General features: G+C 42.1%; 3 protein-coding genes across 6 annotated transcripts; 2 read left to right on the forward strand and 1 right to left on the reverse strand.

The window, feature by feature from the left end:
- Nucleotides 1-76: 76 nt before the first annotated feature.
- On the reverse strand, nucleotides 77-11,418 carry baiap2l2a (BAR/IMD domain containing adaptor protein 2 like 2a). Of its 4 annotated transcripts, none has more exons than XM_037255982.1 (14): nucleotides 6,285-6,481; nucleotides 6,051-6,126; nucleotides 5,311-5,397; nucleotides 4,807-4,868; nucleotides 4,629-4,700; nucleotides 4,462-4,533; nucleotides 4,252-4,383; nucleotides 3,701-3,799; nucleotides 3,332-3,398; nucleotides 2,973-3,168; nucleotides 2,399-2,467; nucleotides 1,435-1,597; nucleotides 891-931; nucleotides 77-790 (listed from the first exon to the last, which is right to left on the reverse strand). In XM_037255982.1, the coding sequence occupies exons 1-14, from the start codon at nucleotides 6,384-6,386 to the stop codon at nucleotides 712-714; spliced, it is 1,317 nt and encodes a 438-aa protein (XP_037111877.1). In that variant the 5' UTR covers nucleotides 6,387-6,481; the 3' UTR covers nucleotides 77-711. The 4 variants fall into 4 exon arrangements, with proteins under 4 accessions (XP_037111877.1, XP_037111878.1, XP_037111876.1 ...); XM_037255983.1 differs by having other exon boundaries at nucleotides 1,435-1,600; nucleotides 3,332-3,392; nucleotides 6,285-6,478; XM_037255981.1 differs by having other exon boundaries at nucleotides 1,435-1,600; nucleotides 6,285-6,478.
- cbx6b (chromobox homolog 6b) lies at nucleotides 8,274-13,210 on the forward strand. Its single transcript, XM_037255936.1, has 5 exons — nucleotides 8,274-9,302; nucleotides 11,306-11,582; nucleotides 11,754-11,986; nucleotides 12,603-12,782; nucleotides 12,848-13,210. The coding sequence occupies exons 1-5, from the start codon at nucleotides 8,616-8,618 to the stop codon at nucleotides 13,076-13,078; spliced, it is 1,608 nt and encodes a 535-aa protein (XP_037111831.1). The 5' UTR covers nucleotides 8,274-8,615; the 3' UTR covers nucleotides 13,079-13,210.
- Nucleotides 13,211-18,687: 5,477 nt separating this feature from the next.
- On the forward strand, nucleotides 18,688-23,372 carry LOC119125420 (extracellular serine/threonine protein kinase FAM20C-like). Its single transcript, XM_037255933.1, has 11 exons — nucleotides 18,688-18,792; nucleotides 19,351-19,800; nucleotides 19,860-20,041; nucleotides 21,303-21,381; nucleotides 21,453-21,545; nucleotides 21,853-21,968; nucleotides 22,068-22,248; nucleotides 22,343-22,452; nucleotides 22,663-22,744; nucleotides 22,862-22,921; nucleotides 23,035-23,372. Exons 2-11 carry the CDS (start codon nucleotides 19,352-19,354, stop codon nucleotides 23,333-23,335), a joined length of 1,653 nt encoding a protein of 550 aa, XP_037111828.1. The 5' UTR covers nucleotides 18,688-18,792; nucleotide 19,351; the 3' UTR covers nucleotides 23,336-23,372.
- The last annotated feature ends 163 nt before the right edge of the window (nucleotides 23,373-23,535 follow it).

The following is a 23,535-nucleotide window of genomic DNA, read 5'->3' on the forward strand; positions in this document are numbered from 1 at the left end:
ACAGAACCGGTTTGATTCCCAATGTTGCGTATCCAGGGGAGGGACAAGACAAAATGATACAATAAATATTAAAATGGACCTTCATTGAACAGCATTTATTTGGGAATAGTAACATTTCATTATTACATTTTCAATTTGCATGAATGGAGCTATGATGTCTCAGAGGTGTCATTAGTTTTAATTTTCCAATTACTATATGGTTGAGAACAGACTAGCGAAGAAATACCAGAGCCGAAGTGCGATGGTAAGGAAAAAAATTAAAAACACCAACAACTGCTCAGAATCGAGCATACGGACGATTTCTAAGTCATGAAAATTGAAGGCGCGTTATTTTTAACTACCTAAAAATCATGCTCAGCACAAAAATACCGAGACTTGTAATGTAGCCCAAAATTGGGAAAAGAGATTTTAAGTGGCCCCTCACAAATATTTGTCTACATTTGTTGCTGGGACAGTGGTAGCGCCCCCTGCTGGCAATAAGTGATACATTACATTGGTTCATAGTGGCACATTATTAAAAAAAAATAGATACTGGAAAGAGAATTGTGGTGGTATTCAAGCAGAATATGATCTCCATATGATTCATTCAACAAAACTAGAATGCAATCATCCAAACCCGAAGAGGTTGCAGAATATGGCAAAGTATTATTAACAACGTCAAGAGAGGACAATCGTCAACCGTACTTGTTGTATTTTGATAGCTAGGTGACATTAGCGATAAACACGAGGCGCTGACCTGTCATTGGTGGATGTGGGCTTCAACTTAACTGTTGCAAATGGGTTTGTGCCCCTTAAGATAGAGAGAAGAAAGGAAAAGATTTATGTATGATTCATTTTTCTCGATGGAAAAACATCAGCCGCATTTGCATCACATGGCCTTTTTTTCTTACCTCGGGAAGAGTTCTGGTTTTGATTCGTGTGGCTGGGATCGCTGCAGAAAAACAAGAAAAGGGTCTGAGTGAGTGAAACAAACAACTAACACTTGGAAGTTTGAGACAACTTCAACCATTGAACTCTTGAGCGGTTCACGCCATTCTCTTGCACATTCTAACAAATGTACAAATGGTGGAGGATATCTTCAAAATGATATCACAACACACACATGCACGCACACGCACACACACACAAACTTCCTCACTCATCCACTATCAGCAGCTGGAGCTTCCACCCTGCATCCACCAGAAAGAGGGATGAGGTGACATGGAGAACAGTACTTTGCCAGAGTGCCCCTGCTGGACAAACGAGTACATTGCAACAAAAGCCTTTATATGAAAGGCTTCAAAGCAGACTGCTAATTAATGTGTTTTTTTTCTATCTATCAGTAAACCCACAAGCAATGTAGCCTGACTTTCATCTGAGACATGAATAAAAAGCAAAAATAGCACATGATTCGGTCGGACTGTTCAATAGTAACTAACTGTTAATAGTGTTTACCTTTTTTTCGGGATTAGACCCCGTTGTTTTGTCTGATGTGCTCGTTTGACTGGAGTATTTATTTGAAGATTGCGATAGCAGAGGCGGAGGCGGCGGCGGAGGTGGCGTCTTTCTTTCCGTACGGCTACTCGCACTGCTGTTGCTTCGTCCCCGAGGAGCGGAACTACTGCAAAGATACACATAATTAATAAAATCAGTGAGGAATAATACAAAGTATTTCATCTGACAAAAGCTTTGTGTACTATGTCTTGTCACCGTGGGATAGTGGGAACGTAATTTCGATTTCTTTGTGTGTCTTGGCATGTGAAGAAATTGACAATAAAGCAGACTTTGACTTTCGCTTTCCTCATCATTTAAAACGCCTGATTTCAACAACACTGACAAAAGAGGTTGGTAAGTGTGCAGAAAGTTGCCATCCACTTGATATTCGATTTAACATAAAGTGTCCACAGTGAGTGAACAATGTTTGAGCTAAATGCTCGTACTGGTGTTCCTCAAGGCGCTGGGTCACCCATATAACTTAAATGGCTCAGCCCTGATTATTGGGCCATATAAATCCAATTGAGATGGCCTGGGGGAAAGAACTCTTAAGTAAGTAGCGGTGCGGCTGTGCAGAATTCAATCATTCAAAACTATTGATGAAGTGAAAGATTTCCTCGATGTGAGAACAATAAGTTGAGCACTTACTGATGATGTCCTTGATTATCCTCAAAGCATTATTATACCCAGTCACGTTTCTACTTGTAATGGACAGATCAAAGTTGCCACATCTGACACTCCAAGTGATTAAAAAAAGATTCTCATTTGACTGAGGCTAATGAGGCTGAAGTTCCTTGCGGATGAGGGCGATGTAACATGAATTCTAAATGGAAACCGTGCAACGATCGACAAAATCTCTCTCCCTCTTTTTTGGACTGAGGAATTACAGGACGCATCCTTTTTTTTTTCCAGCGTGTTTGATTACCCCAGGTCAGTTTGCAGAGGAGGGTCCACATCTACTTCTTCCACAAAGGAGGCCGGGAACCATCCTTGACTGAAAACATATGGACACTGAGAAATAAGTTTTGTGTTGATTCTGAAGAAAAGAAAATACAGTCTCTTAATAAATTTCATATGTTAAAACATGCTTATATAGTGTCTGACAACTACTTCACAAATTCTTGAATAATCATCATCCATCCACAGAGGTTTGTAATTGCCTGCAGATGCCACAAGAGGGCAGCAAAGCACTACTTTTCATTCATCTCTCGCCTGTCTAAACAATTTTGCGTTTCACCTCAACATAGTTCCTTGTCACTAAGATGGTGCCAAAGCAATACTTTTATATTAGACAGGGCACAAAAACAGCAATAGGTGAGTTTTGCAGCAGATAAAGGCTTTCAAAAAATAAATCCACAAGTAACAAATGGAGGGGATACTCTAGTTCAATCTGACATGAATACATTTGCACCACATTTGAAAGAACTCATTAGATTGCATAGTACAGCAGGCGGCGAGTGCATACACACATTTGCACACAGAGAAGGACTCCAACTCACCGTGAATTGTTGCCAGCTGCACGGCCGTACAGCCAGCCGTTTTTCGGCTGCGGGACCAGCACGGTAATCATCTCTCCCCTGGCAAAGTGCAGCAGGGTTGGATTGGAGCCAACTGGCTGATGGGCTACCAGGGCCCTCATGGATCTTCCTGCACCCCCCACCGAAGAGCGATAGATGCTGCCCTGGGGGGACGGTGCTGAACACATCAAGAATCAAACACACTGGAGCTCAAATTCTGGCTCTGCTTCTGATGTCAACTTGTGCCATCTCCAATTCTCCTCCATTTCACTTATATTTGAAAGTAAGTCTATTTTTCTTTTAAAGACCGACAAATTTCTGCGCTCAACTAATTTTCTCACCTCTTGACGGTACATTGCCGAGAGGTTGCTCTTCTCTGTTCCTCCGGTTCGCTTGTCTTACCTGCGCCTGCAAGAACAAAATTCAAGACAACACATTGATCCGTCCGAGAATGCTCATTATCGGGTTTCATTTAGATGCTTCGAGATGACATAAACATTTATTTATAATCTCATGCAGTCGCGGTTTCATCTTCATGCTCGATCAATTCTGAGAGATACAACCTGCCACCAGAGGGCACTACAGCAGCAAAAACAAATTGTCAGATGAGATGCAGACCCAAATTGAGCTGATAGAGATCAATTCTAAGAAACAAAATATTGTCCCAAACATGTAATGCATCTTTGACCTTGCTCGATAAACTGACTCACAGGGCTATCCAGGCCAGGCGTCCGTTTGGCATCCGATCCTCTCGTAGCATTAACCTCCTCTGTCCACAAGTCAGCCTTCTGCTGGAGAGGCCCTCCATTCTATGACACAAAACAGAGATGACTTAAAGTGTTGACAACTGCACGCAAAACATGACCTCAGCGACTTGCGGATGAGGGTAATTAGTGCTCGCTTATTGCCTTTGCCCTTTGAAGCATGAGCGGTTTCCCCACAGATGGTTCGATAATTATTTCAGATGGCTAGGACCTCGTAAAACAAAGTATGTTCTAAACATACTTTGGTCTCCGATTCGAGGTGTCAGTTTGACTGGCTGTGGCAAGATGAAAGAAAGAAGGACGGACGGACGGAAGGAGCAAGTGGAAAACAGTCAACCTTTCTCCATCCTGCTAAAGGTGCTGAATCGCCGTCATCTTCTAATCACCTGCTCTGCGGTTGACCCTCATTATAAAGACAGCCAATTTGCCCACAGAGACTAATAGTCGCTGACACAATCATGAAACATGATTGAGAATTCATGTCCTTGTTATAGTACCTTAGTCATGAGACGGGAGAAGGACTGGATAAGGCCACAGTGTTTCTCAGCCAGGAAGCGATATCTTCTCTCTTCCTCCTTTAGCACCTCGCTATGACTTTCTTGAAGGAACTGCAAATGCTCAGCAGCATTCTGTTCGTACATAAGATTGACTGTAAATCACCTCATACACAATACACACATTTCCACTGGAAGACATTTAATGCTAACCTGGTTAGCTCCACGCCTGCTCGTAGCTGCTGTCTGACCATAGACGCTCACCTCGTATTGCTTTCTGCTGCCCTGTCAGTTCCGTTCAAGCACTTTACATGAATCACCATCTTAAAGTTGCAAGAAAGTCACTTTTCCTTTTCATGTCGGAAGAGAGTCTCACTTACCGATAAATAATCTCTGTCCAGTCTAACGTTCTGATCCATCTCTTCAAGAATGTCATTAGTGAACCAGCGGAACTTGGATGACACACACATACAGTATACAGTGACTGTCAACATGCAATAAAATACACATAATAGTATTATAATACTTTCAAATTCTTTGTGAAATCTTGTTACTTACTACTCCCTCCAGCTCCAAGGTGAGCCTCTTTTGGCTCTCGGCGATCTGAATCAGGACATCTCCTTAAAGATAAATACAATAAATCATGTAAAAATTGCGATATATACGTGTATATATATATATTTATTTGGGGTCCCCAACAGAAAGTTCAACGAGGCACTACCTGTCATTATCTATTATACATGTCCTCATGCCAGCAACTGTTACTCAATACTGCTGGATAAATAACACACACACTCACATATCTTGTCCTTGGTTGTCATGGACACACACACACACACACACACACACACACGACTCAATAGGTATCATTCAGTCAAGCCTGTTGTAGTGCAAGAGTTCTCAAGGTTTCGGAACTACTGTAGGAGTTCATTGGCCAGCTTGGTTCATTTGAGGCCTACTCAATCAAATCTATACAAATGAATTAAATGTGCCTGTGCAGAAATAACCTCTTGATTTTGCAATCCAATAGAATTGAAGTTCCCTTTTGGTGTTTTGACTTACCTATGGAACGCGAGGACATGGTGTGAAAGGCCTGCTCGCCCATCTGTGAAAGCGCAGTGAAGTAAGCATCGCTTTTCACCGCCAGAGCTGAAAAACACGGCAAACATTGGAAAGTAATGGACCATTTACATATACACACACACACCCCACTTGGCAATGTTCCTCTTGCTGAAATATTTAGCATGCTAGCTACATACTTAAATGTACAGCAGGTCATTGCAGCACATCAATAGCTGTGTAAACTTAAAAAAAAAATCCCTTCCCCTGTTAAAAATACACCCGCCCCTCCTTGAACAGTGCAGGTTATACATTCATGGAGGAAAAAGGTTTTATTATTTATCTTAGTTACATTTCCTTGTACCAAAAAAAACCCGCTGTAATATAATACAAGACATGTAGACTTTTTACATCCACCGTAAAAAAATCCAATATATTGTAAATGTGTTTTTTTTTCTCCTAGGGGCAAGAAACCCAGTTGCTTGAATCTTGATAATGTCGTAATAAGAACTCCAAACACGCCTTGGATACAAGCGAGGCGTGCACTAGCAAACACAACAGCACTACAAAAGTCCCAACAAACATGAACTTTGGAACGAGGTTCCATCAAACAGACGGCTGACGTTACAGTTTGTTTAGTTTACAGCGCTATTAAATGAATGGTGTGCGAACACCACACACAAGGAGTCAGAAAGCAACAAATTCAAATTGGTTCTCCTTCACCATCGTTGTCTTTTGCTTACTATGGAAAGCTCGGACATAGCTGTTTCCCAGCGACACAAGTTTTTGAAGGTCGGGGTTGAATTCATCCATCAAGCTCTGTTGAAGACAAAAAAAAAGAGAAATATATGACTAACAAAAACATTTGGATCTTAATCATTGAGTTTGTATTAAAAAAATCACATCTACACTTTAATGATGAGTTCAAAACGGAAAATTCCATTCAACTTCCAATCCCAAAACTATTTATTACTTACCGAGTAAATCCCCAAGGTTGATCGATGTAACTGTTCACTGTTCATTGCAGACATTTTAATATCCACTCTTGCGGAACTGTCGATGAAATCCCTTGAGAGCATCCGAGTCTTAACTCATCCGAGCCAACCGAGTTGGATGTATGGAAGTGAAAGAGCTCAGGTTGTTGCTAATAGACTCAGCTGTGACTTGAATAGCGTGCAGTAAATAATTAAACACGGCCCAGCCATAAAACACAACGGCATATCCTGTAAAGCGTGACTTAGTGTTTGCTGAATAAAACATTGGGATAGATTTCTTTTTTTCACTTCCCCACAAAGCTAGAGACAATTTATTGTTTTTATTATTCCAACTTTAGGGGACCCAATTTACCACAGAAGCTGTGACCGGTGCATTTTGTGAGCATATAGGAAAAAAAGAAAAGACATAATATAGAATAAACGGGAGAATTTTTATAAATATGCGGAAGTCCGTTAGTTAAGGTGTTAAAGATTGAATTAAAATTGTTGCCTGCTCACAAGGATATGACACTGCATTAACCCGCATCTCTCATGACTCATTATATCTGCATTAGCACAACACCGCGCTGATGAGTATATTGATGCGTTCAACTCGAGAGAGGAAATGAGTGAGGGAAATATGGACGCTTTGAGAACTGGATTTATTATTTATAGTTTAATAAATTACAAGCCGTGGTTGTCAGAGTCAGGCGGCGGGCGCGATTGGCTTGTACACTAGGTGGCATTAAAAACCAACTGGATACACGAGAAGAATTTTAAGCAGTATTATGATGGAGATGGAAAAAAAAAAAAAAAAACAGCCTGAAAGCAAAACCAATTGAACACAAACTTGTGATCATCTAATCCACAAATGTTAATTCTGACCTGAATGAATTTAAATGTAGGCTACAGTAAATTAACCACTAAAGAGTCTTTTTACGGCTCCACTGGCTTTTTACATCAATTAAAGATGAATGCACAGTTTGCTGATTAATAACTGCACTAAAGTCTCGAGAGCTTCTCCCAGTTTAGTCTTTATAATGCAAATTTTAGTGGAATATATATGTTTAGAATAATAATTACAATGGGAACCACATTCAAAAAGTAAGCATTTAAAAAAAAGCCATGAGTGCATGCTGACCCAAAGATTAACACGTATTAGCACTTAGCTGTGTGTGTGTGCGTGATTTAATGACCTCACTAATGGCAGCAGCTCGGAATCGTGCAACACGCAAAGACACCCACCATCCACCACCACCAGGGTCATCATTCGATCAAGTCTATTGCTGTGGAGCTGCTCCAGTGGGAACCTTGAGCGGGATTTATAGCCGTGCACACTTCCCCACACAGTATATAGTATGGCTGGAATGTGAAGCTGAGCAACTCATGATTAGATATAGTGGGTGGGGGGTGGCTGGTACAAATATACCTATGAAGGCTGTATGCAGGAAAAACATTCACTGCAGTGCAGCAAAAAAAAATGCCTTCGATATGCAGCCAAGTTACATTTTCTTCAAGCGGCAAGCGGATATGCATCCCATATAAATTCACGCTTAACTTGTTTTATAGATGGAGACATTGGATTAAGAGGCTGGGGGAAGAGTGCACTGTGTTCCCTTCTGAAAATGCCATTTATCTTTGATACATTAAGTAGCATTGATGCAAATGCCTAGAAACATTGGTGGTATTTTTTTTTTTTTAAGAAATGTGTTCCATGAGTTTTGCCTAGCAACAAGTGGCTCAGCCTTGCCAGTAATACACTCAATCAAGTCTGTTGATTTACAACAATTGATTATAATTATATTTTTTATGGATTTATAATTGTATTTTTTCATTTTTATTTTAGGATCAATGAGGAGTTATGTTGCAGTGCGAGTTAAGAAGAACATCACACAAGAGCAACAACAAAAAACACCCAAATTTGCGCATGCACATTGAAGGGTGTTGTAGGTACTTCCATTGGGATTGTCACCCACACATTTTGCCTCAATTATGATCACCGGGCCGGGCTGCATTTTGTCTGACATGCGCGTTGCGCGCACGCACGCACGGAGGAGGCGTAACAGTAACACACTATGCTCAAATGCTTTCTGACGACTCCATGATAACTCGCTCTCGTGTCCTCACTACCTCCGTGAGAACACAAAAGTAAACCGGATTCTTTTTTTTCTCGTTTGCTCTTGGAATCAAAACGCGTCAAATCGATGATTTTTGCTGCGTTCGAGCACTTTTTCCTCCCGCGGGGTTGTTGTTGTTGTTATGATTAGATTTTTTTGATTGTCGATCGTCTCCGCCGCCACCCTGAAGTTCATTGTGATCATTTTGGCCGCCGGCATGGTGGCCTTTATCGGCGCCGTTATCTGCATCATCGCGGCCGTCCACACCGGAAGCACCAAGGCGGCACGGCAGCAGCCGGCAGCCGACAACCGATCGCTGTACGCGCACGGCGCGACGCAGCCCCCCGCCACCAGAGGCTCAGCGGCCAGGACTGGCGCCTTGGGCGCTCTCCATGGTTCTGAAGTGCCCGAATCCGAGGCGCCGACCTTCCGCATCGGGCTCGACGGTCTGGACGGGGTCACTGGACTAACCGGGCACGACCCAGCGGTCAGCCGACTCATTTGCACGCCGATCCCCGCCGGAGAGTGCGACCCGAGAAACTTTCAGCAACAAGCGGACGACCCGACGCTATACGCGGGAGAGGACTGGGGCTACCTCCGCACCACCGCGGACGAGCTCCGGCAAACCGTCCTCCAGCAAAAGGAGCAAATACAAACGGACCAGCGGACCATCAGGGAGCTGACTGGCAAACTATCCGAGTGCGAGAGGGGGATGAAGGGTCGCGGTGGCGTCGGAGAGAGACGGAGAGGTGCCGCGGGCATATGGGGAGGCAAAAGCCCGGCAGAGCGGATCATGGTGCGGGATAGCCCCGCGTCGGCACCTGACCACGTGCTCACGCTACGGGCTGTGAATGAGCTGGAGCAGGCCATCAGTCAGCTCAAAGACCGCATTGAGAGACTGGAGGTATGTTGTGCAGGAAGAAATCACCCCCTACACGCAGCTACACTACACTGCAGAGGCGTATCATGAATCCCACTCCTTATCCTGGGGCGCTTGCATGGCATGATTTTAAAAGCAGAGGAGGGATTCCTGTCTCAAAACTGTTGAGAATTTCTATTTGATGATGTCTAAATGCTCATCAGGGATCATTCCAGTCTGGATTTTTCTCAAGGTGCATGCAAAGAGAGTTGGAGTCAAGTGAGCCTTTGTGAACATTGGCAGCTTTTTTTGGGGGGGGGGGGGGGGGGGAAGCAAGAATCCATTAGAAAGAGACATGCATAAAAATATTCACCAAGCACAACTATGATATTTTAAAGAAGACATCATAAAAGACAGAAAGGCTCGATGATATGTGGAATCATACTGTCCTTAATGTGTTTTTTTACAGCAACAAACTGTTAGCCAACATTGTTCCTGTAATCTACTATGCCAAGAAAGCAGATTGCAATAAAAACAGAGAGATGGAAAAAAAAAAAAAGGCCTGGGAGAGGAAAAAAAAAAAAAAAAAGGGGGCAAAGTGATGCGGCTGGGGAGGAGGGCTGATGGTAAAGTGGCAGAAGAGGGGGGAAAAAAGAGAACAGCATCATCAGCCAGAGGAAAAAGAGGAGGGGGTAGCGTAACATAAAACATACTCTCCTCTGACCAGATTCTCAAGATGTATAGCGGCCTTTTCGGCGAAAGCAATATCATCCATAATGTATGACTTGCCTAGTTGTAGGCTACAGACCTCTCATTCAATTCCCTGCTTGCACAGTCCCACTTTTATTAGAGCCATCTCTTCATGACTTGACCTCAAATGCTCTGATATTGTTTTTGAAAATGCTGCTGCTGCAGCATCATATTTTATAATGCTGCATTGTTTTGCCAGGGAGCCATCACTTGTAGTTTTCTCTCAACAGCCTAGTCACGTTTCCATCAGTGGGTGCTCGGCTCGCTCTAGCTGCACAGCGGTGTTTACATCTGATTGTGTGTCGAGGGGAATTTCGAAAACGGTCAATCTGGATGGACGATTTCACACATCTGCTAACACCGGCAATCCACGTCGTCGGTCCTTGTTTTCGAGACGGTTGTTGATTCGCACAGCATCGACTTTAAATTCTATTTAGTATGCACCAGATTTCATTTGGGGTATAAAAGCTTGTCATTTATGCAGATCTGTAATGATGCATGCTCAACACGAGCACCTTCTTACAAATTCATGCATTTATGCATCAGTAAAAAAACAAAACAAAAAAAACTTGTCGCCCCCGTGCGTAAACAACCCCCTGCCTCAAGCACAACCCCTGGCTAAGTGATAGAAATGAAATATTAGAGAACAGATTCATAAGCGTCCAAATAGGATGGTGCATGATCGGAATCGGTGTCATTGAAATATTCGCATTCATTTACCAATGTGACCCATCATCAGCATCTGGGAATTTCTTCTACATTTTTGCAAATGAAAAATTAAATTCTACCAGCTGCCACTATTGGCCGTGCAGACTGCTCTCATAAAAATGACACTTGTGCTGTTTATCTGCTTTTACCGCAAAATCAATAGGTCATATTTTTTTACCAGTATCCTCGGTACTCTGAATCGTACATCCTCCTAAAGATGAGCACGGAGGTAACGCTTCTTACATAATGTTTGTCCTTATGGGAACTGTTTGGATTCTTCTATAGCTTCACCTTTCTTATGCAACACAAAAATAGTGTACAGTACTGTACATTGGTTCCGACGACTCACAGTTGTACGTTTTTTGGTCTGGTCAGGTCTCCATGATGGATGGGGAAATTAGTTACGTCAAGAAGAAAGGCCACAAAAAAACACTTGCTCCTGCTTTGTGTTTTTGACCTTTTCAACTGTTTCTCATTTCCACACGTGTGAAAATGTTTACAGAACCGGATTGTGGGAAATGAACACACCTTGCAAGCAGCACCAGCATGATAAAGTTTTCTCCTACCTACGTGGTCTTCCTTCTCCGCAGGCCGACATCAATCTGTTTCCTCACAACCAGACGGACATCGGCGCCTCGGCGCTTGCGGAGGACGACAACAAATCTTTGAGCCCGGAAATTTCAGTTGGCCATAAAGCGGGTGCAGAAAGGCCCTTGACGGTGGAGGACTTGGAAGAGGAGCTTGAAAGGAAGGTGGAGCTGTTGGAGAAAGAGAGAAAAGCCTTGAGGCTGGAAACCCAAAGACACAGACAGGAAATGGAGCGGGGGATCGACAAGCTCCACCACCGACTCTCGGGATTGGAGGAAGGTAAATATTAATCCAGACGGTAAATAGAACGCAGTGGTGCGAGAATACATCGAGTTTTAGCTCAAGTAAGATTCTCTGCTGCAAATAAATGATCAGTGAGACTATCAAATGCAAGCAGGAAAAGAAAAAAAAAAAAAAAAAAAAGACTTTTGCGTTTCTTGTCTCTTTCAGCCAATTACTTTGCAGAGGGCTACAGACTCTCTTTCCCATCCCGTACTAACTACATGTACGCCGTGGTGAGACAGTTTATTCCAAAGTTATGGGCCTTCACCTTCTGCCTTTGGCTTCGACCCACGGAAGGAGGCATCGGAACGCCCATCTCTTATGCCGTGCCGGAGCAACCTAATGAACTGGTGCTACTCCAAGGTCTGCGTACGCCCACTGAACTTTTCATCAATGACAAGGTAGTGAAAATAATCATGAAAAATCAATTCAAAACTTTAGCCGTCGTTATTGTGACCTATAACCTGTCCATCTGGATGTAAAAAAAAGAAAAAATATCTTTCTTGTAATGAGTTTGAACAGTCGTATGCTCTATTAAAAGAGGGTGTGTATACTTGTGCAACTGCACGATCCCACTTGTTTCATATATATGCTCTCAAAATGACGAAAAGAAATGTCATAGGGAGTTGGAAGAGTTTTGAAATTATTTGTCTTGAGCTCATTTTTTTTTTAAATTGGACAAAAACAGGGGTGTGTAGACTTTTTATACCCACTGAAATTATTATTCAAATTATTTGTCTTAAGATCATTTTTTTAATTGGACAAAAAAAGGGGTGTGTAGACTTTTTATAGCCACTAACAGACAAATCTGGCAGACAAGTGCAAGAAAAATATTGTCTTGTCTGCCTTACACGATAAAAGCGAGCAACAGGGGCTATAGATATATTTTAACGAACCACTTATGCTAAAAAACGCCCTGAGGAAAGGCGTCGCCTTAAAGGCGGCATAATCGCCGGCAGTAAAACAGTACAAACTAAGTACGACTATCAAAATTCAATTTCTGCTTTTTTTTTCTAGGTGGCCCAACTACCTCTGAACCTGTCTCGCGACAACTGGCAACACGTATGTGTGAGCTGGAACCAGAAAGGAGGAGCGTGGCAGGCCTACCAGGGGGGCAAGCTGAGAGGAGAAGGCCACGGCCTGGCGGACGGTCATAATATTAGACCTGGAGGAGTGTTAGTCCTAGGTCAAGAGCAGGTAAATGCTTCAGCAAAAGTCTTTTGGGTCAGCAAACCTCTGAAATGGGTTGTTTTCCACCCTAGGATTCCCTGGGCGGAGGCTTTGATTCAACTCAAGCTTTAGTCGGAGAGTTGTCCCAGGTGGCTGTGTGGGACCGAGTCCTGTCTGCCGAGCAGGTGGCCGGCTTGGCTCGTTGTGGGACGGTGACCCAGGGCAGCGTGGTTCCTTGGACTGAGCGTGGAGTGGAGGTTTATGGCGGAGCCACTAAGTACCCGGGGGAGCCTTGTAGTAAACACGGCCGCAGCTCCAAGTGACAGATGGAGCGTTTGAGGGAAAGGAGGAAGTTTGGGTTTTTTTTAGAATAAAAAGTTGTTAGCATTCCATTTTTGCAGTTACATAATATGGACAAAAAGGATGAAAGGGCAGCTAGCCAGGATGTGGTATTTCAAAAAACAAACGTTTGAATTTTATGAAGAGTTTCCTAATGCAAAGCAGCAATCTCAAATGCAACTTGGAATAATTAACAATTGAGCCGTTTAAATTGTGAAAAGAAGTCGAAGGTGAGATAAGAATCTCAAGAAGCTGCAAGATGATGAAATTTCAGGAAAAGCAAAGAGTGGGATATAATAAACGTCAGTGTGTTAGATGGATCATTTTGACCTGCATGTTATATTCATACATGAAACATGAGAAATTGATCATTCGATGACCTTTACGGTATATCAGGCACACTATTTTTTATTGTATTTACATTTTGTGCATATTTTTTGTACTATCACAATGAGTTTGGGTTTACGAGTTTGGAATCACAAAAAAAGGATATATCTATAAATTCAGATTTTTTTTTTTTTATGCCATTTCAATTTTGACAACTGAGTAGAGCCACGGGATAAAGAGACAACCTTCCGGTTATTGTCATCTTCCGACATTCCATGCGTGAGGGCCTGGCTAGGTTGAATCCGAAATATTTTAAAAGATCACAAGACGCTCAAGCGTCGTGAGATGTGACGGAGTGACAGACTAAACACTCGCTGTGGACTGCAGATGAAAATATTTTTGCGTATTTCCTACACCAGTTTTAAAATGTGTCATTCTGATGAGTGCAATATATATTTGGTCGACGTGTTTTCACCCTGCAGATCTGTATGCCATACAAAGAAACTGAAATTTGAAAACATCTACGCCAAATCATGCCGTGCCTAATATTGTCTTTGTGTGCAACGCTGATAAGACGTTTGGTGTTTATTCAGTTCGTGTACTTTTATGTCACAGCTTTTGGGCACATTTCGATGGTGTTGTGGCATTATAATAAGAACATTGATACTGAAGAATAAGCCTGTTATGTCTTTTGGGCGTGATTTTTTGTTTGCATTTGTACAATGGTATGTCGAATCTGTTATGAACATATGTCTTGTTGTACTGTGATGTTGTTTATTGTCATTTATTACAATTAAATTCTTGCTTTTCACATGGAGAGAATGTGAGTCTTCAATTTTTGCTCCACTTTGAAAATTAAATGTATAAATTCATACTATTTGTTTTGCCGACTCCCTCAGATATCCCTATGCCCCCCCCCCACGGGAAAAAAAAAAAAACTAGCGCCGCCCATGGCTTCGACACTCAGTTGTTGTAACTATGTGCACGTGACCTTGAGCGAGATACTGAATTGCTGCTGAGGCAACATCATCGGTAGAAAAAAAAGAGGAGACGGCGCTAAAGTACTTTGAGTACCTTGTAGGTAGAAAAGTGCTATACGAGTGAAAGCCCATTTACCATCTGCAAAGGTGCACTAGCAGTGCGGTGAAAATAAAAGCTCTCAATGTAACAGGACTGGCGTTATCTATGACAACCACACAGAACAAATGGACTTGCACAACCCATTTTAGCTAACATTACTTTTTACAGTCTCCAGCTATTTTCATTTGTGTCACGTCTTATGCCTCTCGCTCTCCTCGAAGCAGAGTGTCTTCTTCGGCTTCATCCTCCTCTACTTTTAAAAAGTCCAACCACCACATTCCTCGTCCTCATTTTTTTTTATCCGGCCGAGAAAATGTCTTCAATATAGTAGCTAATATAGGACTTAAGCTGCCGTGACAAATTCAAATTCACCGAGCATGTGGACTATAAAAAGTCAGAAATTAACTCTGGAGCCACTGTATGCCAAACGGATTTAAAAAAAAATATATGATTCATATTATTCTTGTTTTATTTAGCTTTATCTTATGTACAGCTGCAGTTGTTTTTTTATAAGCGCTCTACAAAAGTCGAGTTGAGTAATCACTAGGATCGCACAGAGCAGAGAAAAGACCTTTAATGCCTTTTTTTGCCGTTTTAGGTCAAGGGAATGGAGATTAAATGAATCCCTAATTACCGTGAGACTTGACTTTACACAGGAAGATAGAAGACTGAGCAAAATTTAGTTTCTTCATGGACAGAAAAGCAATGTGGATTTTTTTTTTTTTTTTCTCACTGTGTCGCTTCAGCTTTAAACGACAATAATGAGCAATTTTTGGGCATACTATGGAAATTTCTTCACCGGCACTTCCTCAGTGGTACCAAACCAAATGAATATTGTAAGAAACAAATTGTGTTGCATTATTTCCAAAGCATTAAACTTTGTGATCCGCCTCTTCTGACTGAACGATGGAAATCGGAGTGGATTGAAAAGTAGGATGGATACAAGCCGCTGCGGGGATTTAAAATTGTGAACTTTCCATTAAAAAAAAAAAAAAAAACTCCAGGCTGACCATCTTGACCATCTTTAGCATATTCACAGGCAAAAAATGACATTTCCCATTGGATTACTAGTGCAGATCTAATCCGTGGTGTTTCATCTAGGAATGGACAGTATGTAATCCCGAATAATCCATGCAATTGATGGCCCAACAGATTGAACCACTCCAGACAGCACAATGGTTCAACCCAGGTTGGGATCAAATAAAAAAAAAAATAAAAAAAAATCATCCCTTTACATGATTAAAATCTATTTTGTAAAGTATTGATTTTGTTGTGGGGAAAATCTGATTTTCATATTTGCATGAACTAAACGACTAAACCGGGCTTTCAATTCTCAGCTACTAATTGGACCTTGAGGCGCTATTTTCTCTTCCTCCCAGATGCTGCAGCTCCAGGGAGCGTCACCAACTAAAATAATCAACTCAACCGGGATTTTCGGATTTCAAGCTGTTTTAAATATTGACTGGACTCGTCCATTAGAGAAAATTCTCCTGTGGGAGAAGATACAATAAACATTTTAACTGAAGAGTTTGTGATGACTTCAAATCCGAATAACTGGTTTATATTCCAAACAAAATATTTCTCCAACACTGTCATCATGCTAGCGACTTCCAAATGGTCAAATTGACCTACTCCTCCTTTTCTTTGTAAGTAATCCATTGACTCAGCCTCCACATGGCTGCCTACCAGAATAGAACCCGTTTTACACACAAGCGCACTCGGAGTCCAAAATTCCCACTGAGACTCCATCTGGACAGGAACACTTCATCTTCCTCCATCTTTGTCACCCACTCTGCCTCTCATCCTCCTCCCACACGTTCATTCAAACATGGACGACCATCATGGAACACCACAAAGATTTTCATGAAATATTTTTGCCATTTCAAACCAAGGGACCATTATATAATAAGGATGAGGTGTGAAGACAAATGAGTGTGCTAATGTGGGAAGGAGGAGGGAGTGAGCGGAGGAGTGGGCTGTCTGCACGCAGCACGACGAAGAAGGGTGACAAATGCAAATTACGGACAGAAATATCGGGACATAAAATAACACAAAGTCTCCGAATGGGTTCCTCAATAGCTACGCTCTTTGAAAACTAGCATCAATAGAAAAGTCTATTTCCTTGCATCAAGTGAAATATAAATGTCTTTTGCATCATCTGGCCTTCATGGTGTTGTATTGGTCATTCCAACTGAAGTTTTCTTTGCAGTTTGCCCTTCAAGTAGTTCCGCAACCACTCATGTCCTCAAGGTGTTTTCTTTTCTATCCGCTTCAATGACATTTTCTGTCGGCTAGAAAAAGTATCATCGCAAGCTACGCTTTGAATTGCAGAATCAGATGCAATGGTCACAAAAAGATAAGATCATTCGCCAAGTCGCCATTTCTCAACTCCATCATCAACAAAAAAACATAAACGGTCTCCCCCTTCTAATTCCCTCTGCCTTTTCATTTTTTGCTCCCTACAAACGAGACGACTGCTACCTGCTCGAAAAAAATCGACACTGGCTTTGAGCTCGCTACAGGGTTCTCGCGTCGAGAGATGAGATTGTGCTGCAGGCTGTCACCTTGTCAATAATTTGCTGTCGAATTACAAAGAGCGGAAGTCATGCGACACTAAACAATCATTCTCATGGGAAAACATGAAGCGCTGGATTTATAATTGGTTGAACACAACGGCCGCCTAACGCTACTTAGTATTCCGTGACGGTTTCCTCACTGTCTTAACACCTCCTCCATCTCTCCTTCCAATTCCTTTCCGTCTCTATTAGCATGGTCGCTACTTTACATCATTTGTTCCTGTTGCTTCCACGCCGGTTTTGACACTGCCGCTTTGCATTTGGCCCTCCGTCTTTTGTCTCTCAAGCTTTCTGCTCACTCGGTCTCTCCATATGAAATATTCATGGGCAGCCATACTGGCAGTGGAGCGCCCGCAGTGGCCTTTGAGGGGAACCAAAGAAGGTGAGAGGATGTGTGGTCCTGGTTTGGAAAGGAGATGAGGGGTTGAAAGAAAAGAGCTGCGGCAGTTGACATATGCACGCATAACCTCCATTGGCAATCCTTCTACAGTATTTTCAAATTCATTTCAAAAGTGCCAAGTATTCCTGATTGGATTCTGGTTTCCTTGACACAAGGAGATGATGGATTAGGCTTGGTGCAGAACAGGCAGACACAATAGTTGAAATATTCCCATCCTCACCTGACGCTAATGCTAAGCATCAATCGAAAAAATGTTTTTCCACTTATACTACACAACATGCACACAGTGACAAAATGCAATTAAAGCACACATTAGGTGTGATCATTCCAAAAGGTACTTAACTGCACATTTCAATCCAACGTGCCAGATGTGATGACTTTGTCTTATGATGCTTAGTTTGCATTTTGTTTTGGCTGTCAGCCTGCTTGGCGGATAAAGCATGCGCTGGATCCAATTAGGTGTCATCTTCTGGGTTGTCTCCAAGCAACCTACATTAAAGTGGACCAGCTGGGAAAGAAGGAGGCCAGCAGATCAGTTTTATGTAGAAAGTACTGCAAAGTTGCAAATTACCCAAACTGCTGAAAACGAAGCATCGCAAATTCAAAATGGGGGATAATTAATAAGATATGAAATCTACAGGACCTAATGAAATATAGTTTGTTCATTTGGATCATGTCACCTATTGAAAAAAACACATTAGGTATGAGTATTGATGAAAGTTAGTTTAAAATTTGAAATGGTTAAACGCGTAAAATGACTCATTCAAAAATAATAATGTATTTATTCCATCAAATTTGGTGCAGATTTGAGCACCAGTCTATTCTCCTGGGACCTGCGACAAACCTCATTATACATTCAGACCCAAAGCAGTTAGCTAATTAACGGAAACATATAGTCGTTAGTTGGGCGGCGACATTAAATACACTGACCTCGTTTTAATCCGTTGAAGCTAGAAATGCTGAATAGATCCGAAGCCATTTTTTTCTACACTGTACAATTTTATATTACATGGAAATAATAATGACTATAGTAAAAACAATTTATTTGATTTATTATTCTTTTCCGTTCATTGTTGCTGTTATTCATCCCCCTCCTCATTGCCAGACAGGCTGAAAGAGCATTTTGTGCACAGGTCACAATGACACGGGTCAGCGCAACCGTCCGTCTCTTTTTCTATTTGAACTCAAGTGTACCATCACAAACAAACTGCACAGTGCGCTAGAATTATCAGGAAAATCACATATCGCTCTCATTAGCCCAGGACGTGAGGGAACAGAGTGGGAGAAGAAAAAAAGGTCTTCAAGCAAAAGAGATGTAAGTATTTCTTTTTTCTGCCGATGGTACTCAGGGGAATTCGAGAGCAGCAAGTTCAATCATTTATTGATTTTCCTCCATGAGCTTTTTATATCTCGTGTAAATGATTAGCTTATCTTTTTTTTCCCCTTCCGTAAGATAATTATTGCCGGACTTGCTCGTCAACTATAATCCTTTCAGTTATTGTAGATTTACATCTCTGGATGTGATGCCATTTCAATTTTTCTTCTCAGCATTTAAACACACTAGTAGTTCTTCCCATACAAGTCTGAGCAACATTTGAGGTTTTCGAGCGTGTCTACTAATAGTCTTTAGACCACAAAACAGATGTGAGTCACCATGGCAACAACAGCTAAACTATTCTCACCATCAGAAGCTATTTAAGGTCAAATTGTGGATGACAATAAAATCTGCTGTGGAACGGATCAATTCCATGCGGGGTTTCCAATTTACAGAAGAGAAATTAGAAGAGGAGCTGAAAGGAAACGTTTCGTGGTGATTAGGTTTGAAGTGGGCCCCGTTTGATTTTCAAGTGCCTCTCTTTTCTTTATTTTGCAGCATGGTGAGGCGGAAGCTAGGTCCATCCGCTCGCTCCGTCTACCTTTGTCTGGCCTGTGTGTCCCTTTCCTTGCACGTTATTCTCGCATTCTTTTGCCTCACTGTCCTCCAAACAGCCTGTGTCCTTCCCGACTCATCTTCCTCCTCCTTAAATCCAAGCCCAGATGCCCAGAAGCACATTTCCGCATCACACAAACTATCAATAAGTTCCCAGAATGAGAAACCTTACAAATCAAATGCCAGCACATTGCCTAATGCCATTGGGGGAGAGAAAAAAATGATGGGCGGTGGAAAACTAAATCAAGTGATGGAGGAGGCCTCCAAGCTGGAGGCGCTTTTCAAGCACCCGCTGTACAACCTGCCAGAAATAGGGCTGCTGGAAGATGACTGGCTGCTGAGGGTGAAGAAAAATGAGGACAAGGAGGACGCCATCGATAGTGACACGCAGTGGTGAGTGCTAAAAATGTTCGCCTCATATCTGAGAAATATATTCCACTTTTTCTTCAAAGGCAGAGTGCGAGTCGGGAGGAGAAAGGCTATGACAAGGTTTCTTGGAGCAGCGACGTAGAGTCGCACCCACCCTGGTTACGATTCCACTTGGGCATCACTCGATGGGAACTGTACGACAGAAAGGACCTCACTGTGTCAAAGCTGACGCATTACTTGGCAACGCAACGCATCCTCGGAGCAGGTGAGGAAAGAAGAGATGATAGGAATAGATTAAAGAGCTGACCTCGCTGTTAACCATGATGGTCCCAGTAGTGCTTAGCTTTCATCTAATTATGATAATTCACTTTCTTCTTAGTTAAACAGAAAAACAAAGTCACCGCCGGTTTCATTTTTCTTTTTTCTCGTATGCCTTTTATGGAAATCTGTGAGAGCCCAAAGCGAGGCTGGGAAGTCACACCGTTTTTTTCTAAGACAGTAAACTATGCCAAAGTTTACATTCAGAGCAGGGAATCCTTTAGAGATTTTTTTTAGAGCAACAACAAAAATGAGACTTATGCATGCATACACACTCACAGTTGCACAATCAAGGCTCACCTTCACGGCTAAAGCGCGGAAGATGAAAATACCTTCGCCTTTTGTCTCTAGACACAATTAGCCTTTTTGATATTATTAACATGGAAAGGTGGCGGTGCCTGATTGTTGGTTGTTTTTGCAGTACCTTTTAATATTTCTTTACTCTCTGTTACACAAATACAGAGACTATTAAAAACAATAATATTAATAACAATAAAAATAATAATATAAATAGAGCGAATGGTAATGGCAGGTTTTTGCGATTTATAAAAATGAGACTAAGATAAATCATTTCAAACCTGTAGAAGTCAGTTGGAATACAATTCTGAGAAGTGAAGTAAAAATAAGTGCCTCTGATTAGTACGGGTGTTAGAACGTAGACATTTTTCGAGTTACATCTAAGAGCACGCTGGTCTGCAAAGAGCTTCGACAGCATCAGAGGGATCTCATTGTTCAAAGGGATCAGGCAGGAAAAGGGTACAAAAGAATTTCCACAGCATTAAATATACCATGGAACAAAGTCAAGACGGTCCTCTTCAAGTGGAGAGGAAAAAAATGACACGAGTAAAAACTGCTCATCCATACAAATGAAAAAATGAGGCTGCTTAGAAGCAGACAGCAACATTGCAGGAATTGTTGGCAAGTATTGACCGTTTACTACATGTGACAACAATCTCCAATCTGGGGGCAAGCAATGACATTATTGCAGTTGTTTATTTATGCTTCACTCCTTGAAAAGATTTTTTTTTTCCCCAATTGAGTTTATAGGTAAGATTAAAATCCTCATCTGAGAGGGGTGTGTAGACTTTTTATATCCAGTGATACGATTACATTATTTGTCAAGATTCGGGCATTTTGAAAAACGATGTTTGACATGTGACGACGACAGCAATTTCTGAATCCAATCTTGCTTTTTCTTCATCTTTCAGTTCAAAAGTCAGGAGGCACTCAACTCAAACTGCTAATATCTTTCCCAAACTACGGACAAGCTCTGCTCAAACCTAAGAAGTAAGACGGACCACTCTGCCATCTTAATTGGACCCCACGTTCAACTCAGCACGGGTGTTTTTCTCAACTAGACAATCCAGAGATGCAGAGACGGACGTGAACCTCTTTTACTTCTCTGACTTTGAAAGACACAATGCGGAGATCTCAGCTTTTCACCTTGACAGGTATACGGAGAAAAAAAAAATCCTTTGCGAAGATTCAATTGTACAGTAAAGTGGAATGATCATCTCTCGGCTTGTGCATCCCTCCAACCACAGACAATTCGATACATCCATCACCTCTGTGACTTCCAAATGCCGCCGTGAATGATGTCAACCTAAGCTTTGTTAGGCTCTGTAGTGTGATTATAAAAAAAATGACATGAAACAACTGCTACCTCCAGGACAGAAATCCTGTGCCTCAATGGAGCGCTGTGCTTTTTTTCAAAGCACTTTTTTGGTTCTGATCTCTTGTGTTGGCTCTGTGTCTCAGACTACTGGGGTTCAACAGAATCCCCCCAGTGGTCGGTCGTCTCATCAATGTCACCAGTGAGATCAGAGAGATTACCACTGACCGCAAGCTGTCTCGCACCTTCTTCACTTCCCCAGGTAGTAGTTCTCCTGCTCTGAGATTTTGTTACCAACACTCTCCCACTAAAGCCACTTTAATGTGCTACTACTAAAACATGTCTCTCGGACTCCCCCTAGCGGGCAATGTGTGTTTCTACGGTCAGTGTGAATACTACTGCTCGACAGAGCACCCAGTGTGCGGGCAACCTCACTCACTGGAGGTATCCTTGGCGGCCATGTTACCCGATCTCAGCCTTGCCCCTCGCAGGTCTTGGAGGTCACCATGGAGACGGTCCTATAGCCGCACCAAATTGGCCCAGTGAGTACTCACAAATTTCCCGAGTCAGGGTGAATTGTGGCCTGAACACAAAGCTGGTAGATCCAACTTGATGTCTAATGCTTTGCTGTGCCAGGTGGGAGAAAGACCCCGCCTATTGTGACACAGTCAAACAGACGCCTCCCTACAACTACGGCACCAGGCTGGTGGATGTTATCGACATGGCTATATTGGACTTCCTCATGAGTTAGTCTCCACATTACGAATTCAGTCCAACACTTTGAAATTGAAAAATAATTGAACATGACAACATCACAGTACACAACAAAGTCAATTGCCCTTCTGTGATTTTCAAAAGTGGCAACAATGATGAAACTTGACATAGCATAACCTAAGTGTATGTTCTATCTTGATCAAAGTTATAGGAACATTGATTTTTCTTTTTCTTTTTTTAAGGCAACATGGATAGACATCACTATGAGACGTTTGAAAAATTTGGCAATGAAACTTTCCTGCTGCATCTGGATCACGGACGAGCGTAAGTACCGTCGGCTAACGTGATCAAAGTCAGTAAGAATGAAGAAATATTCGCCTTTAAAATCAGGTCTATTTAAAATAACAATCATACAAATTGCAACTAACTACTATTTTGTAGGTTTGGCCGTCACTCTCAAGATGAGCTATCAATTTTAGCTCCCTTACAGCAGTGCTGCAGGTAAAACTTAAAAGTGCAAAGTTGGAAGCTCTTCATGTACAATATCTACCTCTTTTGCTGTTTTTTTTTTTTACTGAGGTGAAAAAAAGTATTTTCTCTTCCTACCTGTCCAGGATCCGTCGCTCCACCCTTCTCCGCTTGCGTCTCTTGTCCCATCCAAATTTCCGCCTGAGCGATGTCATGCGGGAGTCTTTGGCCGAGGATCCTCTTGCAGCTGTTGCTCCACTCCTGTCCAAGTCACATCTCACTGCTTTGGACCGACGCCTAGCAACTGTCCTGCAGGTGGTGGAAACCTGTGAAGAACATCACAATAATGTCATTTTCAATGACTTGGGAAAATACAATGAAGATTATGAGCACCCAACTAAAGCAGTCCAAAACAAGATGGGACCTGGACTTATGGTTCTGATTTAGTTCAAAACAAATAAACTCAAATAAAAGCTATCCACAAGCATTACACTTGGATTAAAGTGCAACGCTGCCCCCTACCGGTGCTCAATGTACACTACGCAAAAGTTGACAGGAACAGATCGGTTCACCAATATGGTTGTTTCCCCCTGTATTTTAAAAGTACAAAAAACACGTGTGGATTGCATGGATTTAACGGGAGGAGA

This window comes from Syngnathus acus, chromosome 8, assembly GCF_901709675.1.
Source record: "Syngnathus acus chromosome 8, fSynAcu1.2, whole genome shotgun sequence".
NCBI classification, from domain to species: domain Eukaryota; kingdom Metazoa; phylum Chordata; class Actinopteri; order Syngnathiformes; family Syngnathidae; genus Syngnathus; species Syngnathus acus.

Bases quoted from the DNA above. Each gene is read 5' to 3' on its own strand.
- LOC119125420 (XM_037255933.1), top strand. From the start codon at position 19,352: ATGGTGAGGCGGAAGCTAGGTCCATCCGCTCGCTCCGTCTACCTTTGT. The intron at 19,801-19,859 runs GTGAGTGCTAAA...TTTTCTTCAAAG, and splicing joins ATCGATAGTGACACGCAGTG to GCAGAGTGCGAGTCGGGAGG. The intron at 22,922-23,034 runs GTAAAACTTAAA...CTACCTGTCCAG, and splicing joins CCCTTACAGCAGTGCTGCAG to GATCCGTCGCTCCACCCTTC.
- baiap2l2a (XM_037255981.1), bottom strand. From the start codon at position 6,386: ATGCTCTCAAGGGATTTCATCGACAGTTCCGCAAGAGTGGATATTAAA. The intron at 3,800-4,251 runs GTACTATAACAA...TTTGTGTCATAG, and splicing joins TCTCCCGTCTCATGACTAAG to AATGGAGGGCCTCTCCAGCA. The intron at 3,169-3,331 runs GTGAGAAAATTA...TGATGTGTTCAG, and splicing joins CGGCAATGTACCGTCAAGAG to CACCGTCCCCCCAGGGCAGC.
- cbx6b (XM_037255936.1), top strand. From the start codon at position 8,616: ATGGTGGCCTTTATCGGCGCCGTTATCTGCATCATCGCGGCCGTCCAC. The intron at 9,303-11,305 runs GTATGTTGTGCA...CCTTCTCCGCAG, and splicing joins ACCGCATTGAGAGACTGGAG to GCCGACATCAATCTGTTTCC. The intron at 11,987-12,602 runs GTAGTGAAAATA...TTTTTTTTCTAG, and splicing joins AACTTTTCATCAATGACAAG to GTGGCCCAACTACCTCTGAA.